Source organism: Gallinula chloropus (assembly GCF_964237585.1).
Source record: "Gallinula chloropus genome assembly, chromosome: Z".
Lineage (NCBI taxonomy): Eukaryota > Metazoa > Chordata > Aves > Gruiformes > Rallidae > Gallinula > Gallinula chloropus.
The window spans coordinates 34642119-34656423 of NC_140089.1; the positions used below are offsets into that span (position 1 = coordinate 34642119).

Consider the following 14305-nt stretch of genomic DNA (forward strand, 5'->3'; position numbering starts at 1 on the left):
GCGTACGAGTCCTTGAAAAATAAAACAATGGAAAGAAATAAGATTAGAAGTTCTTTCAGATGGTACAAACCTAAGAAATAAATCATATGCTACATTGATGCTCCTAAAAGGATTAATTTTTGTCCTGAATAAACTTAATCTTCAGATGACAAATACCAAAACCCTCAGGATCCCAGTCTTATCCAAGAAAACAGTGGCAGCATGTAGGAAGGTAATACCACAAAAGCTTCTCTATATCATTACACCTATGTGAAACTTGCCCACCTGTTGCTGGTGTAGGAAGGATGGGTCTCTTGGACTTAGTCCCACATATCGATTGGCTTGGGATGTGCCTGAGGCTGTGTAGGCTGATCAAGGAAGAACAAAACAGATTGATAAAAATACCAACCTATCATAACTATTACCCTGTGCAGGTACAGTACAAATATGAGAGATCCGGAGTTATGACTTTGCAATATATAGGATGTGTCCTGCATTTATCCTTTATGTAAATTTTCATAGAATACAAAAGAAAAACTGGACCAAATCTGTAAAGTCACGCATAAATTCCTATAATCTTCAATGGAAGCTGCATCCCTAAATCATATGTCTCTTGTCAAATAAAAGTTCCTCTGACTAATAAATCTGTATTTTTCAGAAGTGATTAAATAGGTATGTATTTGAAGGAATCACAAGTCTGACTCTCATTTCCACTACACTAATCTAAGGAACAAGTGAAATAACTGAGATAATAATGTTGAGAGAAAATATTAGCTCACAGTTACTATTATTACTGCTTGAAGGCTCGTCACAAAACTGTGAAAGAACAAAAAATATTGGAATAAAATATTCAGTTTACTTATGGGGCATGAAATGAATATTTATGGGCATTTGGAAGCAAGTAGTAATCTGATTAGTATTTTCATGAGAAGGGAGCTAATTTTTTCTGTGCAATATAATATTAAATATTCAACTGCCCTGTGCATCAGCAGACAACATTTTCCCAGAGGAACAATTTAAGGAAGTGTCTCACTGTCTGCTACAGAAGATTAAAGAAAGCCATTTCTGAGGAGAAAGGGAATGGTAGGTGATGCTGGGATTAGTTACAGGATATGGATCCTTCACCTCTAAGTCATGTTCCGGTCTGGTCTCTGTTAGTAATCCCTAAAATCCATTACCCTCTCATGGCTTTTAGTGACACTTACAAAATGAGGCATATGGTCTTACTCCACTTTCCAATGGAGTAATGTCCACACTGCAACTTACAGCACCACAACCTGGAAACTTGCTCACAGAGCAAAACTGCTAAAATTGAGCAGATATACACAGGGATGTGGGTGAAGGGCTGTATAGGAGTACTTACTGCCTCAGCCTATTAATATTAAAGTCACACTGAAAATAGAAGCAAAATCAATCCTTGTTTTTTAATTATTTAATTTAAGGCTTTATACAGTAAACACACTTTGCTGAAAAAGTCATAAAAATTATTTGGTTATTAGAAGGAAATTGTAGTGGAGGCCACCAGGTTTCCCAAATATTAAAAAAACCCTGATGGTCTTTGTCTTTCAAAACAATTGTGCTATTGCACTTCAGAATGAAAAGCAGTGCCAATAATTTGCTGGTTTATTCTCATGAGAATGAAAAATAATGATAATTTGTTGGCCAAGCATATGTTTTTATATATACGCTTCTATATATTTTGAAACAATCAGTTCTTGAAAATAAAATCAAAACTAAGCCTGAGAATACATTTAGTCTTGATTTTCCCATTAAATGAACACATTAGTATTCTATGTGGCAAGTTAATTATGATGGATAATACAGTTTATATATATTATTTTATAATTTATGTATCAGCAGGACATGATGTCTCAAATTTTGCTATTGGCTTGATGAACAAGCTATGTTCCTTCACTTTTTTTTGCTCTTGGAGTTACCAGGCCAGTATCGAAAGACCTTACGAAGCAGATAGACTACTGCACCAGTCTGAAAACAAAAACAACCTCAACGTGCGGCATTTCTATGCTATGTCATATGCAGAACTGGCACATTCAAGTATAATCTGTAAATAGAGAGCTTATTATTATTATATATGTTCTGTTGTGACAAGCATTGGATCTTCAGGCAAGAAGTTACCTGCACACTGCTGCTGCTGTGGAAGCATCAGGAGGCCTTATTTCAAGTACCTAATCTGAGATGTTATAAGGTTCACAGGGAATCACATACCTGGGTTCCACTTAATTGCATGAGAGCAATTGTATGGGAGCCAATTTTATCTGAAAATATAGTTCCAATTTTTCCCTTATTAGTAGGACAATGATTTCCTGTAATGATGTGCATTACAGTCAGATTACCAAAAAACATCCCAAACCAGTTCCGACACTGCTTTTTGCTACTTGTATTAGAAACTTTGATCTCAACCTGAGACGTCTTTTTAGGACTGGCACAATCATGTCAACAGAAAGTAGAATGAAACTATGAATACATGAAACTCTACAGTAACTCAGTTTTCTATTCTGGACCAGTTTACAGCTACAGCTTCTCATTTGCTGCTAAAACTAACTCTTCTGATAAAGGACAAAAACTGTATGAAAAACCCCCAGAGAGGATACAGATACACACTACCACCTTCTAACAAAACCTCTGCTATACGAAAAGAACAGCTAAAATACTTCCATAAAGCTAACCATATAATTATTTCTTTATACTTAACCAATGATAGCTCCAAAAGTTACTAGTATCCTTTTATAATAAAGACATAAAGACATTTGACATTCATCTCTGCTTCAGGTTCTAATGAAATGACTTAAAGTAGCATAGCACAGTTTATGATCTCCATTGATGACAGACCATAAGTTAGGGACTGGATTCAGAATTCAAATACTAAACTAGATCAAGCAATGGACTCTAAAGAGACTGATTTTTTTTTTAAGGCTGGTAAGTTTTTTTCCAGAGTGATGTTTGGAAGTGGCTCCTAAAAATCTTCACCACTCTGATAAATACTGGTAACATTGGCGATCAAAGAAAACAAATGCAGAAAGTAGTTTAAAAGCAACATTCGGCATCACTGAGTATAAAATGAGCATTTGGAAGAGATTGCCCTATACATAGTAGCACCTTTGCTCCCAATTCAAAAACCGCAGTTCCATTGAAGATAATAGGATAAGTATGGTCCTATATAGTAATAAATATCTTAAAACATTAAAGTTAGGGTTTGGGCTTGTTTGTTTCATTTTGTTTTTTAAAGAACAGTGGATCTTCCATCCATTGCAACATTGTCAAGGAACTAAAATTTTCTTTTGCCACATTGGGGTTTTTTTGCTAAAAAAGACACAACCTATATCAACATGCAATTTTCATAGCTCGGATTAAGTATGTGTTGCAACAAGGCTTGATTTCTGTAGGAAAGCTCATTGAGGAGCAAATTATCCAATCTCTGTTTGGAATTCCATCTGCGGGTCATTGTAAAACCTTGCTGTGCTTCTCAATGTCTTAACAATGTCCACCTTAGATGAACAACCACGTTTTCTTTTTCCTGAATAGTGGTCAAATATGCAGGTTTTTCTCTTTCATTGTGATTGTCATGTCACAAAATTTGGCTCATGTGACATGATGCATTGGTTGAAATTTGGGGAGGAAAAGCTTTGGGCTCAGATCGTATTTGCTCTCCATGTAAAATGATGAGCATCCACTTGGTCAAATAGTAGGAAAAGGCGCCTTTTTCTGGCCTCAATTTGAAATCATATCAAATCTTCGATGGACATTTTTGTTTCCTAAAGAAATACTTACTGGTTGCTGTAGGTGAAGATGCCTCACCTTCAGTGGATGTAGTGATGGGCTTAGTATCTGTCATGGTCAGGGTCACAGGTCGCACCGCACTGTGATGGGGAGAGGGTGCCAAAACTGGAGTAAAATGGCCAGGCACTTTCCCTACTACTTGACCACTGCTGTTAGGCTACAAAACAAAACCAAAAGAATGCCTTGTGAAACATACACATTGCATTTAAGGAACCTACACACCTATCTTAGGGTTTTCCAGAATGCCCATCAACCACATCCGCATGCTGGAATGAGTCATTCTAGTAAAAGATATGAATTTCCATGTGGTATTTTCAGCAGGCAGATGCCTCCTCAGATTGGTAGTACCGTCCTATGTAGCAGTACTTTTTGGTAAGCTTGCTTTCTTTCTGAATGCATTTTGCATCAGATTGTTTCAAAATCTATTTGCTGTTCATGCAGTGGCTGTGAACCACAGTAAATCCCACGATAGCAGGATTAAACTGACCAGGCATAGGCCCCTAATGTATGAAGTATTAAGAGCAAATGAATGATGCAAAACCTCTGTTTTCACATGCCATACCACTCTGGCTTGGAGCATAACCAAGACTTGACCACAGCTGTCCACAGAGACTACACATACTGGAAGGCTAACTAATAATTCACATGTTTGGGACTGGGGCAGAGGGTTAGGATACGATGCACTATAATGCATACGTCATTATATCTGGCCAAAAGCCACCTTCTAAAAACACAGAAGTGTTTAACAATGGGAACTTTGCAAGTCAAGAGCATAATAAACAAAGACACTTCTTTCATAGATACAAGAGGAAGTCTGCATGACCTTATGGTACAGGTCGTCAAGGTAATACTCTGCTTTCTGCATATAAGCACAACTGAATTGGGAATGTTCACCCGTAAATGTATATGTTTATCCGATGCTTAAACATGCCTCAGACATTCTGCATGACTGTAAATACTCCAACACTAAATAACTTGCAGTAAAAATTGGCAAGTAGAAAATAGCTTTTTCAACAGTGGCTGACTACTTTTGTCTTAAATGGATTGTGTGCTTTGTGAATCATAAGTATTTTAAAACACAGCCATACTAAGTAAAAAATACTGGGGATCTTACTAGGAGAGAGGGAGCCTGTCAAATTCGAAATAACTCAGAGGAAAGAAATGGACTGATAAAGGACCTGATTCAACTGATACAAAGAAAGGTTAAAAGAGGTAAGCATGATTATGGTAATGAAATAATAACTGGGCTGGGACAATTACTACAAGTATGTGCAGAGTATAAACACACAGAAGAGGATGGAATTATTTGGAAAGTACAGGAAGTATAAACATCGGGGTAATGGAATGAAATTGAGAAGGAGGAAATTTAAAATTAATAGCAGGAGAAACTTCCTGGCAGCATGATCTACTAGACTTTGCAAATGCCCCCAAGGGAGACTCTTGTTCTTCAGGACATCTAAAACTAAGCTAGAAGAAAACACTAGAAAATGTAAGTGCAAATACAGACCAATCCAGTATTTAAAGGAATATCAAGCAGTTAGCAGACTACTTCCCTCCCTAAAATAACAAGCCTAACAATGAAAAATAACAGTAAAAATGTACACTAATGCAAAGTAGACAGCAAACTACCCCTCTAAATGAAAAAAGTCACCACCTAAATGTAACTGTATGATTGAAGTGTGTTGGAGCATGGGTGGGGACAGAAGAGCCATGGAATCACAAATTCTTTAAAACACAGAAATTGCGTGGTGTTTACCACTTTTTAATTTACGTTCCTAGTTGCATAAACTGAGAAATTACTACTAGGAGTTTAGTAATGGGCGTAAGTGACAGTTGTCAAAGTAGCTTCTAAATAAGAAGACAACATGAATTCCAAGGAATGTCGATAGTTCTGCAAATATCACAATGACCCCAACTATCATGCTACATTAAGTTTTATTCACTGGGTGAACTTCACATTTAGATAGATCTCCCTTATTAGGTGCACTTGAAATTAACTTCAGGTGTGGCAGAATATATACAAGACAAGTTCTAGAAAATAATGTGATCTACAAGTACACTGAGCATCTACTTGCATGCTTACATCACCAAGTCATAAGTGGGGAACTCAGTAATTAACAGCTGTCTTTCCTCAGTAATACAAACTACATCTTTACACTACAGTAAACAGTGACGTAATAAGGTAATAAGTATGTGTCAGTAAGTCCACTTTCTTTTGAGATCTGTCTTAGCCAGTGGTTTAGGGAATTTTATTTTCTGGGCTCTGTTTTAAGGGCCTGCTAGCCTCTAAAACCAGAAAATCTACGTTAGCTGCCTTAGAACAAAAGCACAATTTTAACTAAGATAAATTCAGAAAATCTCTAAGAGTTACCTAAAATGAATTTTCCATATAAATGACCCAAGATATTCCAAAACTCAGAGGCAAGTACCCTTACTCGCTGATTAGGAGCTGTACAGAGTTAAGGCATCTTGACATAACAGAACAGGCTCTGTCATAGGTGAGGGAGATGTGACTCAGTCTGAAACATTTGTGGGGAAAACTGTCAGAAACACCTACTTGCTATTTTAGAGTGGATATTCATTGTGTTTCTGGGGACACTGCTGCAGACTTCAGCCCTGCCTCCTGCCCCAAAAGCCCAGCCATCTACATAGCCCACTGGAATGAGTACTAAGTCTCACTTACGTCTGGTTGCTCCTGGGTGGAGTCACTGACCTGTGACCACAGGGCTACCTTAGGAGCCTTAGCTCACGTGGTGTGCAAACACATTACAAAACCAACTAAGAACCCTTATCAAAAGGACCAACTTTTACTAAAAACTAAGAGAAAGGATTCCAGGGAGATTACGGATTAAAACAGCCAGTGTCATTGGCTTCCAAAAGCAGCTCTGTCTCCAAAGCCAGACTCAAACGAATTAGAACGACACAGCTGGAGACCAGGATGATTTACAGCAATGTATCAGTTTCTACAGTTCCCTAGTGATCCCAATCAACAGGCATGCAATGCCTCACAAGGACTAAAGCATAGCCCTGAACAAACCTTCTCCTTGCCAAGCTGTAAGACACAGAGTATACTTCATATCCCATTATCATGTAAACCAATGTTTTCCCTGTGTGACAGACAACAGCAGTGAAGTACATCGCCCCACTTCATGCAAACAGGGTAAAATCCTGTATTGGTTGAAATCCTCAGAGAATTTGCTCGTGATTGTAATGGATGTGGTTTGTTGCTCACAAACATCAAGTGTCTACATTTCTATTTCTTCTCTTTTTTCTTTTTTTTTTTGCCTTCTTAACGGAAAGCATTGTTTCACAACTGTTCTACACATGAAGCTAAGTGCAGGCGCAATACAATGAATTTGAGGCCAGCAATCACTAGATAGAAAAATAAAACGTCCAAAATAAGAAAAGGGAAAACTCATTACTTCAGCAAGCTTAATTCTTATACTTTCAACATTTTATACTCTGGCTGAACATTAGATTTCAAATGCAGTTATAACCTAGTTACCTGCCTCGTAACAATTTTATTGCACATTGTCACATTTACAAGTGTTTTCTGACTGCACCTTAGGACTTATTACGCTTTTATTTTTGTAATCTCTAACATCTATATTTCTCCTTTCTCAAGTATGTTACCTTTGTTTTCTTGTTTGTAACACAACATCTGTTTTAAAAATTTATAACAATGTCAAATACTGTACATTGCAGTAACGGGGTGTTATTGCTTGGCAAACAAGGTAACATAAGAAGGGATAAGTATGTACCCACAAGACAGAGCTCGGTGTATAGTGTCTAAGAGTCTAACTTGTCCCCTCATACTGAAAGTTTCCTGCATTTAAGTTTTTAACTAGCTTCAGTTTTAGGTAAGTACATACCTATCAGGACTTTTATACACACAGTTCTTCTGTAGCAATCCTAGCTGTCTTTCAGATCTGTACTAAGGTACTCCTTTTGATGTTGCTTTGTCATGGGAAATGGTATACATGACATTTTCTTATAACATCAGTGTTTTTCCTAGCAGTACTGCATTTGAAAACATAGTTTATGAAAAGCAGTCTTGTGTTCACCCAAATTCTGTCATATGAACATGACTCATATGAAACCTTCCTGCAACGTCCGTACTTGTCTTTTTTACATGCCATGAACAACAGTGAAGCAGTTGAGAGAACTATATTTAAGATATCATAATTTTTTTTGCATCTTAAGATCATAAATTAGTCCTAAATAAACACATCATGTCATTGTCTCAGGGTTATTGCTCAGGCCTGTCTTCAGACTCATGCTGACACTGCTGCTCTGGTTTAGATTCAATTCAGACTTCTAGGGTTATCTTTGGAAACACAAATCTAAAAGATTTTGCAACAAAGGTCTAGATTCTGGACTGTGGTAGTTGATAGCAGTACAAGCTCAAGAACACTGTCTCTCTTGGATGTCCTAAGTCCTCTATTCTGCCTTAGGTTTTTGGTGCAAAGACGGAAACCCTCTGGTCAGAAATAGCCTTCTGAAGTTGTCAATTCATAATCTTACTGAAAACTGGCTGCTACAAATAGCTTCTGACACCTGTTCTCCTTTTAACTTTTGAAGTTACATCAAAATTTATTTTAGCATGGAAGCTGCATATCTATTTGGACAGTATCCACTTGAATTACAAGTGCAAATATTCATGCACATCATTTAATACAAATTAATTTTGTCCTTGTTTAAAACAAGTCATAGGTTCTAGTTCCAGTTTTCCCTGAAGACATTCTTACAGATGAATGCATTACAGGTGGAAAATCAACTGTTACCATCAACTAGGGCGTCAATATGTCTGTGTGATGGATTCACAAACACAGAGATGATGCCTCAGGCATAAACCTCAAGCAAATTGCATGGAGGCAGCTGTGTTAGATAAACAAGCTGTGCATTTGAAAATAGGAGGGGAAAAGATGCAAACACAATGAAGGTCTGGCAAATTTAGCCCCAGTTTATGCAGGTATACAATTTCCTATTGTTGGATTGGGGCTAATTTCTTTTCAAATCTGTGTTACATTTTCCAGCTTTTTAATTCACACCAGCTTGAATTGCCACAGATTAATCCATTCATGCACCCAAAGCCACAGATGAGTTTTATTTACTGTCATAGCTGTAACATAACTCAGATTGTCAGACTGTTAGTATCCGATTGTGTGCTCTATGCACCCCTTCAGTTAATCCTTAGGTCTTAAGTCTGAACAGAAACTTGTAGCAGGTATGAGTATGGGCTATCCTAAAATTGGGATTCACTATACTTGTGTTCCATGCTGGGATTTTACTAACATATTTATAATTAGTAATTCATCTACCTCCTCTCAGACTTCTGTTCACATATTTGCCCAAATATCAGCACATCTACACCTCAGGCCTTCAATTACATTTTAGGACGATGTTTTGTCATATAGCTTTCTACTTCCACCATCAAAAATGTATTTCCGATGCCACAGTGAAATGGCAACACTAACATCTACAGATGAGATATACAAATATAACCAAAATTTGACATACATATTAAAGAACTTACATAAACTACTAAGTTGCTTAAATGATAAAGTATATTCTATGTTTAATTTTGCATGGTGTTACAAAATAATTGTAATTATAATTCCAAATAAAATAATTCCAATTTTCCTTGGTATTTTAAATGCAAAGAATCTTCAAAGACATAATCAACAAAGGTCAGAAATCATCTTAATGCTGTGCATGTCCTTGGTACAGCTAATTATGATACTGTGTTAGGTATTTTAGAAAGAAGTTTCAGGGCTTAATAAAAATTGTATTACTCCAGCTAACTACTATACTTGGAGAACAATATATTTGTATCTCAAAACAGTATTTTTCAATGGAAGTGCTGTGTTTCCCAAGAAGGTTATTTTATTATAGCCAGGTGATCAACCAATGAGTTGGTTTAGTTTAGTCAAATTTGACTCAGTGCATTTGGAAATAGTTACCCATTTCTTCTCAGAGTTTCACTCCCTTTTAGCTGCAACATCCAGATACTAGAGTGAAGAGTATCACTGTTTGCACCCTATGGTAGTGTAGTTCTGACACCACTGACTGAACAAACTTTGTTTTTGAACCTGTAGAAGTTGGAGCTCTGGACATTTTGGTCCCCTGCACCAAGTATCTTGTTTTAACAGTTGTCTACTAGCTGAGATAATAGCTGGTAAGTTCTGTCTTTGAGTCCATGCCAATGTGCTCTGTGAGATTCAGAGAGGGTGATGGATATTTCAGAAAATCTACAAGTAAAAGAAACAGAAAGAAGTAACTTCCACTTTTCTATTCTTCCCTCTTTTTTTTTTTTGTTTTTGTTTTTGTTTTTGTTTGCTTTGTTGGATTTTCGTTATACAATGAAAACCCAATCTTTTACCTCAGCAGAGCTTTTGCTTAGGGAACCCTAATGCTACATCACTGGTAGGCATCCAGCGGTCACGTCAGTCTCTCACTGGCGACAGTTCAATGGTTTCAGGCAGATTCACCAAAGGCACAGAGGACACATCCTCAAGTTATTACCGATCCAAGTAATGTAGCACAGTGCCTTTGAGACTCTGGTAAACCTATGGGAATGGTATTATAGCACTGCCAGTGGGACTGCAGAAGGTACTGTACTTCCTCAGACTGAACCTGGTGGGTTCCATAATGCATTTGTTTAGCATGAAGTACGGCTTTCAGACATTTCCTGTCTGCTATCAAACACTGTGGTAGCAACAGAACACACTTTGCCTCTTTATAGTGCCCCTTGCCAATTTTTGTAAGGATGAATCTCACTAGTTTCCATACCCTTGCAACCTGAGTAAATCACTGCTAACAGCACATCTTGCACAGACCTCACTAGGAGATGCCACACAAAAGCTCCAGGTGGTGTGACACGCAGCTACCTGTCTGCCCAAGGAATTAGCTTCAGAAAAAACATGTTGTTGCCAGTTCTTAGCTGACAACATCAGTTCTGTGCTACTTTCTGAGAGAAATCAAGGTGTTGACTTTGATCTATAAAGCTCTGAGTCTCATCCATTTGAGAAAGCATTTTCCAATTAACACTGCTGAAACTGAGAGCAACTGCAGAGCTTCAGCAAACCATAAGACATTGTAGGTGAAGAATCACAATTCTACCTGTGATCTCAAAAAATCTTATTTGTCAACAAGGAAATACTTTTCTTGTACATTTGCCTTAACAACAGGGTAAGTCTGTGTTACACAAGCATGGGAAACGAAATCTCTTGGTAGGTAAATATTCAAAAGATATATTTGGATTAAATGGTATGTCATGTAGTCTGGAGACTTACAACTGTGCATTTAATAAAGTAAAAATTAGAAAACTAAATAGAAAGTAATCATTCACGACTGCAATTAAATCTTTAAATGCCTTGCCAGTAGATACAGTTAAGCTAGTACTTTCTCTCTGCCTCTAAATTACAATTAAAACCAGCACATTGCCATACTTAATCTTCTGTAATTTCTTTACAATTAGAAGGAAAGACTTGCCCAAGAAACTGAAAACTATTAAAAGTCAACAAATAAAGGTACTAATTATCCCAAAGAAACCACATGCACACATATTGTTTGTGTCAGCTTGTTCTACCAGTATTCTCCCAGGAACCAACAGGATATCCTTCGACCAGCCCAAACAGAGCCTCAAAACTTTTCCTCGGAGTTGCTAAATGACTGCAGTTACTGTACTGAGGAATGACAAAGCATGGCATCTGCCTGGGATTCCTGAAGAGTGTGCCTATCTTTCATTGAACAAAAAATTGAATATCCCAAACAATTACGAGAGGAAGGTAAGTGGTCTCACAAGCTTCCAGAAGCAGCACTTCTCAAGGAGTTCATATATTTCTGTCTTCACACAAAGTATAAAGATAAATCTGCAAACTTGCTCACGTTCCAACAAAGAACATTTTAACAGTCCCAGGAATTTTAGTCAGTATGTGGACAGCTTTGGAAATTGTTAGTTGTAAGTGTAAGACATTTATTATAAGAGTAAAAGGTTCCAATATCAGACTGGAGACAATTTTACCACGCAGTTTCATAAAAAATATCACAGAATATGATTTATCATTACCTGTAAACTGTTCCCTTCATAATCCAAACTCAAAGGGCTTCCAAGATTGTCTACTTCTATTTGCTTGGTTCAGTCAAAAAAAAAAAAAAAATTCTTACGGATGCCAGGATGTTCTTCAGCAGGATTCACCTCAACTGTTCTCTTTACCATTGCTTCCTTCACCACACTTGTTGACCCTTCTTCTGTGATTCATCATACCTCAATCAGGAAATTATTCCATTTAACTCAATGGGGCATTAAGTTTGGAAATTTTGGTTTTGACTTCAGCCACACAAGTATTATTGTGCTCAGTGATTTGTTCAGGCTCATTGGAAGTCTGATTTTGACACTGTATATTGATTCATACACTCTTGATTATTAATGCATTCCAAGTGTGTGCAGATTTGTCTGTGTGTACACAGAGAGGAGGTAATATTTTCCAAGACTAAAGGACTCACCCATCTGGAATTGTTCAAAAAGGAATTGCATGTGCAAAATTTGCAGCCACTTTTAAAACCTCAAATATACTGAGATGGATAAACACTCTAGGTGGATTAGACCCATACCAAATAACTTGGTTTTGCAGAAACTTAATTAGTAACGAGTACCAGTTTAACAATGGGAGAGCAGCACCCCATCATAATATGGATACATAATGTTATCCAGCAACACACGTGCCTACCTACCTAAGAAGAAAAACATTGAAATAAGTATAATAAAAAGCGTTTAGCAGAATTAATTAGCGGAAAATACAACAGTTCTCAAAACCTCGGGAACTCTTCAGATGACTAGTTGGAGGCAAGTCCAGCTCTATATCTAACAAAGTCCATTTCTCTTCAGTACATTTGTTTGTTTATTCTCCAGATTGAACGGGGGATAAAAAGCAGATATGCACGAAACCGACAGCCATGGCCCTCTTTTGTTTAGGATCATCCATTGTTGAATCATTTTTCACTGCAGCCAAAGGGCCTGTTTGAACTTCCTGACTGTTCATCACACATAATTTGGAGTATTTAACATTATGTCAAGAAAATTGCCCACTGCTTCCCACCGTTGAAACCTATGGGAGCTCTATATCTTTAAACTAATTTTACTTAAAGTATTCCATTGAATAGCATGACTGTCTCACTATAATCAGTGCAGCAGTAATGTAATTAATCTCAAAATTGCTGTGGGGAGTACAAGGCATCTCAGCTGCTTGTCGTAACAATCTAAATTAGCGTATTACTGAAAGATGTTGGGGAGGAACAGTTCATTTTAGGTAAATGCTGTCAGGGTATCCATCCTTTCTATTTCTAAAGCTGAAATTAAAACTATCATCATAGTTCTCCTTTTGAAATCCAAATGAGTATGTTTTGAGGTGGGAAAGTATAATTAAATTTGATGTGGTATTCCTACAGATGCAGTTTTGCATTTTAAAATAATTAAATTTGTTTGAATAAAAATTCATGTTTTATTTAGAAAAGAAAAACTGGTTTGGCTCAAAGCATGCCATTGTATCAGAACAATTCCCTTTTGTCACTGAACTCCACAGACGGCTGCTTCTTCTTCTCCTAAGCAAAAAATTATTCTTGCTGTTTTACTTTTTGTACAGCCACCCTTTAACTGTTCTATTTAGAGAGATTTTGACTCAGCGTGCAGCTCCTCTAATGTACAGCATTGGTACAGGAGGTGAAACATAAAGGATTAAATTTAAAAGAGATTCTACTAATAACAGTGATTAATAATAATAAATTGCAGAGAACAGCTGATGCAGATGCTTGGAATCCCATAGTTGGTGTTGTTTAACACCATCGCCTCTTCTCAGAAACTAAATCAAACACCAAATAAAATGAAACACATTACCCAAATATAAAGATTATGAAACGTGACAAAGGTAGCAAATTGTGTCCAGTGTGGTCCGGTACTCCCTATAGTGCCTCAACACAAGAATAGGAAGTGTTTTCGGTTTGTTACTACTCTGAAAAAAACTCAGTAGAGCAAAATTTAATCTGTTAAGGTCTAAAGCTTTCAACCGCTGATAAGGTAAGAAAGTAAGACTCTTGTCGGGCAAAGAGTTGAAAGTGCTTCTCCTGCTCAAAGAACATACTCCCCACTATTAAAAACACAAGATAGCGCATTTGTTTGCAAGAAAGTCAGACACTTCATTCGTATGTTGCATTCTTTTCCATGATGATCCAAAGCAGAACAAGGAACAATCCAGAGAGATTATCACCTAATCTGCTCTTTTAATATATATAAGAAATCCAAATGTAAGTAAAACAAGCACTGAATAATTAAAGAAATGTGTAACAGTAAGGGCCTGATTTTAATTTGCATAATTTTTCCCTTAATAGTGCCTAATTAAGACATCAGTTTAAAAAAAAAAAATCCAATAGAACTCTAAGATTTTCCGCACTGAATTAACGTTAAGGACTTTTAATGGATGTCTTAATTAGACTTTGTTATTCATGGAAATTTTACACAAATTAAAATCAG

General features: G+C 36.9%; 1 protein-coding gene across 6 annotated transcripts in view; it reads right to left on the reverse strand.

The window, feature by feature from the left end:
* NFIB (nuclear factor I B) overlaps positions 1-14305 on the reverse strand; it is a 171886-nt gene that overhangs the window by 21261 nt on the left and 136320 nt on the right. For 2 of the 6 annotated variants that reach the window (XM_084278713.1, XM_084278711.1), the window contains exons 9-10: positions 3796-3934; positions 265-347 (exon numbers count right to left, since the gene is read on the reverse strand). The exons of 2 other annotated variants lie outside the window; for them this stretch is intronic. In XM_084278713.1, the coding sequence (XP_084134839.1) occupies positions 265-347; positions 3796-3934 (222 nt within the window). Of the gene's footprint in view, positions 1-264; positions 348-3768; positions 3935-14305 lie in introns of all 6 variants that reach the window. 2 more of the 6 variants (XM_084278712.1, XM_084278710.1) reach the window with 1 other exon arrangement.